The sequence below is a fragment of the Meleagris gallopavo genome, chromosome 1, assembly GCF_000146605.3.
Source record: "Meleagris gallopavo isolate NT-WF06-2002-E0010 breed Aviagen turkey brand Nicholas breeding stock chromosome 1, Turkey_5.1, whole genome shotgun sequence".
NCBI classification, from domain to species: domain Eukaryota; kingdom Metazoa; phylum Chordata; class Aves; order Galliformes; family Phasianidae; genus Meleagris; species Meleagris gallopavo.
In genome coordinates, this window is record NC_015011.2 from 49,102,630 (window position 1) to 49,108,219 (window position 5,590).

Below are 5,590 nucleotides of genomic sequence, written 5' to 3' on the forward strand. Positions count from 1 at the left end.
GGGGGGGGAGGGGGGAGGCGGGTTCATGCTTTTGGCACCCAGCACTTTGGGCCCGATGGCGGGAGGGAGAGAAGCCCTGCGAGCGCCGTGCCGGAAAACCGCAGCGGTGTAAGCGGAAGCGGGGCCGGGGGCTCCCCACCTTTCGGGGTTTCGCAAAGCAGCGGTTGCCGAGCATCCTCCCAGCCCTGCAGCGCTCCCGGTGCCGGCATCGTAGCCGTGCCTCCGCTATGTGACGCCGATCGGCTGGTTCTCATCCCGGCAGGACGGCGACGAGGAGGAAATCAAGCGGCACCAAGCGGCTGTCGCCCGGCCCCAGCACCCAGACCTCCTATTACAGCGAGTCTTTGGTGAGCGAGTCCTACCTGGGGGGCAGCCGGGGGCTGGCCGCGCTGGATGATGCTCTGGATGGCAGCACTTACTGGGGTGAGCCTGTCCTCCCGTGACATCTGTCACCTCAACCCCTTGGGGCATCCCAGTTGTTTTGGAGTGGCTGTTTTCTGAGCTGTTTCTATGGGATTTTTTGGGGTGGGTAAGCAGGCAGGGAGCTCTCCACCAGGAGGAGAAGGGATACAGGGGACACGGAGTCCAGCAAAGTCAACGGGCTGCTGGAGAGCCGAACTTATGACACCTACGCCTCCTCCTCGGGGTACTCCTCAGAAGACGACTATGCAGGTAGGAATGCAGTGGTAGGATGCTGGGGACCACAGAGTCTCAGTCCCTATATCAAACCCAGGGATGTGGATTCCATTCCGTATCTCCTCACGTAGAATCCCAGAATCATTAAGGTTGGGGAACACCTCTAGGATTATCTAATCAACCATCAGCCCATCCCCACCATGCCCACTGACCACATCCCTCAGTGCCACATCCACACGGTTCTGGAACACCTCCAGGGACTGTGGCTGCACCACCTCTCTGGGCAGCCTGTGCCACTGCAGCACTACTTTTTCTGAGAATAATTTTTTCCTTATATCCAACCTGAACCTCGCAAGGCGTAACTCAAAACTGTTACCTCTTGTCCTTATCTCCCTCCAGGACAGCTCTACTCTGCCCACAGCAGCTCGGGGTCAGGGCTGAGGACCGCTGCCTCTAGGGTTGGCTCCTTCCTGTGGCAGGTGTTCACTGCACCAGGTAAGTGAGGGCCTGAGGGGGAAGGGGTTTCTCTCCTCTGCACACTTGTCCCATGCCCGTGTGGAGGTTTGTTTTCCTACAGGGCTGCTTTGCTCTCATGCCAACTTCCTGTCGATCATGTAGCAGTTGGTTTCTTCCACGTCTTGCAAATCTGAGGCAGGGAGGGAAGGGAATGCTGCATGCATGGATTGTCTTCCTCCAGAGAGCAGCCCTGGAGGCAGAGGGGATGTCCTGGGGTTCCTCTGAGCCTGCTTGTCCTCCCCCAGCCCGATTTGTGGGATGGCTCCTGTCCTGTATAGCCACCGCCTGGCACCATGTCACTGGAAGGGCTCCCCAACTACAGCGCGTCCCCCTGTCCAGGTGAGTGGGATCCCAGCCCCAGGAGTATCCCACCACTGCAGGACACAGCCCATAGCCCTCTTTCTTCCCCACTGCGCAGGCGCTACCCGCGGCTGAAGAAGTCCCTGTGGTTGCTGCTGCTCCTCTTGTTCCTTGCTGCAGTCGCTTATGGTGAGCCCACTACTGTCCCCTCATTCCACTGTGATACGATGCTGGAGCGCCATTGTCCCCGTGCTGGGATGGCAGTGAGCTCAGTGCTTGTGGCTCCTGTTCCCCATCACCATTTCACTGTTGAACCATCTCATCCCCCGCGTGCCCAGGTGCGTGGTACCTGTACCCATATGGCCTGTCAGCACACAGCCTCCCCACCTTCTCATGGTGGGGAGCGGGACGCTTCTCCTCCTCAGACGTGCCCGGGGCACGGGACATGACTGCACTGGACCAGGTACAAACTGGTTGCCTTTGGGGTGGAATGGCTGGGGCCAGACACCCAAGGGAGCTCTGTGCCCATGGGTGCAGCCCCTAAAGTTTGGTACATCCCAAAGATGGAGGAAGGGGAAGCAGTAATGGGGCACAACCACTCACATAGACCCGCAAGGCCCACGGGGGCTGCATGGCATTCTCTTTCCCATCACAGGGGCTGCGAGGAGAGCAGCAGCTCCTGGCCCGTTTCCAGTCCCTGGAGAAGCGTTTTGAGGCACTGGAGGCTGCGGTGTCACGCTGGGAGCTGGGGGTGGCCGGGGGTGAACCCCCACCGACGGGAGACATGCTGGGCCTGTTGGAAGGGCTGTTGGATCGCCGTCAGGCCAGCATGGAGGAGCGGCTGCGCAGTGACATGACCGGGCACCTCCAGGTGAGGGGAGCAGGGTGGTGCGGGCACGGGGATGTGATGGAATGGGTTCTGATGTCCCCATCTCATCCTTGTCCCGCAGGGTGAGCTGGACGCCCTGCGGACGCAGCTGCAGGCTGATGTGGATAAACGTCTGGGGAAGATGGCGCAGGCCTCGCAGGTGAGTGATGTGCACCCTGTGGGGGTCCTTGGGGCTGGTGGGCAGCATTCATGTGGACTCTTGTGCCTTTGTGCTGGCAGGAGATGGAGGCCCGTCTGCAGGAGCTGAATGCAGAGTGGCAGAGGTATTGTTGCTCAGTGTGGGGAGAAACTCCACTGCTTAGGGTGGGGTAGGCCTCAGCCTGGCATTTTGGGGCATTTGGTGGTGCTTGGTGGCATTTCTCTCGTTGTGCTGGTGGCACAGGTCGGTGCAGGAGGAACTGCAGGGCCACTGGCAGCGGGCGACGGGTGAGCTGCAGCGGGAGGTGTCAGCACTGAGGAGGGAGCTGGCAGGGCTGCGCTCAGACCAGGAGGCTGTGAGCAAGCATCTGGAGGCTGTGCTGGAGCAGATCAAGGCAACACGGGCTGATGTAAGTCCAGGACGTCCTCCCTTTTAGAGACCCTCATCCCCACCCAGGGCCCTATTTGAGGTAGAGGTGAGTGTCTCTGCCCCACAGCTGAGCCCTGTGCCACACTTCCAGGTGGAAGCACAGATGCCAGCATGGATCAGCCGCTTCCTGGCACAGCCCCGGCAGGACGACAGCACGGCCGGGCTGCTGCTCCAGCGGGAGGACTTACAGGCAGAGCTGCGTGCACTGGAGCTCCGGATCCTCGCCCAAATGCGGGAGGAGCGTGGGCTGGCAGCACGGGACAGCATTGGTGTGGCCCTGCGGCAGGGGGGAGCCGGGGGGGTGACAGAAGAGGTGAGTGATGGCTGAGCACTGGGGACATGGGTGGGGATTCCGTGGAGCTTGCAAACAAACGGGGTCACCTTGTTTGCCCTGTCCCTAGCAGCACTGCTGAGTCATTTGGGGCAAAATGTTGCAGCAGGATGACAGCGGAGGAAAAAATGAGCCTGTTTGCTTTGGAAATATTTGTTGGCAGCTCCCTGTGGAGGGAGGGAGGTATCACACAGGACTAGTGTTCCCCTCACCCTGTACAGGATCTGTGCACGTGGTGACATTGGGACGCTGAGCTTTAGGATCAGCTCCGGGGGCACTGTATGGCCTTGGGCCTGGTCCATGTCCCCCTCCTCATCCACCAGCACTGGGAAGGGTGAGCCCAGTCAGCCCAGGCACTGCCCCTTCCTTGCACAGCACTTCTTGTCCCGGGTATTTTTAGCAGCCTCTAATGAGGCTTTGCAGCCAAGCGCACGCCTGCTCCTTTTTGCTGCAGTGATTCATCACTGCCTGTCCCGTGAGAAGGTCCCTGACCCCGTGGGTTGGAGGAGGGGACAGGACTCCATGGCTCTGACCAGGCCTCTGTTTACCCCCCACAGCAAGTGCACCTCATCGTGGACCAAGCACTGAAGCGCTACAGTGAGGACCGCGTAGGGATGGTCGACTACGCCCTGGAGTCAGCAGGTAGGTGGCAGAGGGGTGAGTTGGAGGTAGCCAGGGAATGCTGGCACTCTGCTTTACCCCTGTGCTCCTCTCCCTTTGCCAGGGGCCAGTGTCATCAACACCCGCTGCTCTGAAACTTATGAGACAAAGACAGCACTGCTGAGCCTGTTTGGGATCCCTCTGTGGTATCACTCACAGTCCCCACGCGTCATCCTGCAGGTGGGCACTGAGAGTGGGTTGAGAGCCCCAGGGTGATGCAGAGCTCACACTGGGCACAGTGGCTGGGCTGTCATTGATGGGAGAAAAAACGGTGCTGATGGTGATAATGTCAATTCTGATACCTAAGAGCTGGCATTCCTTTTCTGTGCGCGTAGCCAGATGTCAACCCCGGGAACTGCTGGGCCTTCCGTGGCTCCCAGGGCTTTGCTGTCATCCGCCTCTCCAGCCTCATCCACCCCACAGCCGTGACACTGGAGCACGTTCCCAAAGCACTGTCACCCCAGGGAACTATCCCCAGTGCCCCTAAGGACTTCACTGTCTATGTGAGTAGGGTTGTAGTGGGAGGCTGGAGGGTGGGTTGCACCTTCATGGCCCCCATTCCCCATTCCTGTCTCTTTTCTGTTCCCTGTAGGGCCTGAAAGAGGAGCGAGAGGAGGAGGGCCTTCTCCTGGGGCGCTTCACCTACAACCAGGATGGTGACCCCATCCAAACATTCTACTTCAAGGTGAGGCACAGCGGTGGTGGTGGAACACGGGAACATGGGAACATGGGAAGGAAGTTGAGTGATGGTGTTGGATGTGGGGAGGTCATGGGGTCCCTCTGTCCTCAGAGCCTTCAGTGAAGTGGGGCAGGGGCTAATGTCCACCTTAAGCCTTTCATTGGGAGGCCGTCTTGCACATATCTTCTCCGTGGAGATCTCCAGCACCTACCTGGGCTTGACCCTGGGCACCCTGCTGGACCCAGAGGTCCCGTCCAACCCAACCATCCCGTGGTTCTGTGACACATCTCTCCTGTCCCCAAGGGTGACGACGTGGGCGCCTTCCAGCTGGTGGAGCTGCGTGTGCTGAGCAACTGGGGCCACCCCGAGTACACCTGCATCTACCGCTTCCGCGTGCACGGGGAGCCGGCGCTCTGACCTCCCTGCTGCCAGACAGGGCCGTCCTGGGATGCAGGAGGTTGCACTGCCCTTCGCCTGCGCTGCTGCTTGCGGAGGAAAGGACTTTTTGCCTGCAGGGGGGTGAGGCGAGGACATCCTGCGCGGGTGGCTCTCGGTGCGTTTCGGACACTTCTGACTTCTGAAGCTCATTTTTTTTCTATTGGGGCTGCGCCGTCTCCTTTCTGGTGGCACATATAAGCTTCCCACAACTGGGAAGGAGGGAACTCCGTGATGCGCTGGGGCACCGTGCAGCGTGGTGCTCCCCTCTGTGTTTCTCAAGATCTTAAGGACCTCAAACCCTTCGATGCTGGGCAGGCAGAGGGGACATGAGACAGTGTTAATTGAGTATTGTAAAAGTAAAGGTTTGGGAGCTAGAGGGGAGAAACGTGGCAGGTGTGGGCTTCAAAGCCAGTCCTGGGCTGAGGTCCATGCACTTGGACCAACAACTGTGTTGGGTCCCAGTGTTGCTCGGGTTCCCCATGCGTGGGGCTGCCTGTCCTGCTTGCTAAGCTTGAGGATGCTACGTTCAAACCTCGCCTGCTTCCCCTTTTGGATTTGCTCTGCTGTTTTTTT

At 59.5% G+C, this 5,590-nt stretch overlaps 1 protein-coding gene across 1 annotated transcript; it reads left to right on the forward strand.

Annotated features, from left to right (window-relative positions):
- Nucleotides 1–80: 80 nt before the first annotated feature.
- Nucleotides 81–5,576, forward strand: SUN2 (Sad1 and UNC84 domain containing 2). The gene is made up of 16 exons (XM_031554377.1): nt 81–423; nt 538–672; nt 1,036–1,131; nt 1,398–1,491; nt 1,571–1,641; nt 1,791–1,915; nt 2,108–2,323; nt 2,403–2,480; nt 2,561–2,604; nt 2,724–2,889; nt 3,001–3,222; nt 3,798–3,882; nt 3,965–4,080; nt 4,236–4,403; nt 4,493–4,585; nt 4,883–5,576. The coding sequence occupies exons 6-16, from the start codon at nt 1,898–1,900 to the stop codon at nt 4,994–4,996; spliced, it is 1,320 nt and encodes a 439-aa protein (XP_031410237.1). The 5' UTR covers nt 81–423; nt 538–672; nt 1,036–1,131; nt 1,398–1,491; nt 1,571–1,641; nt 1,791–1,897; the 3' UTR covers nt 4,997–5,576.
- Nucleotides 5,577–5,590: the final 14 nt, after the last annotated feature.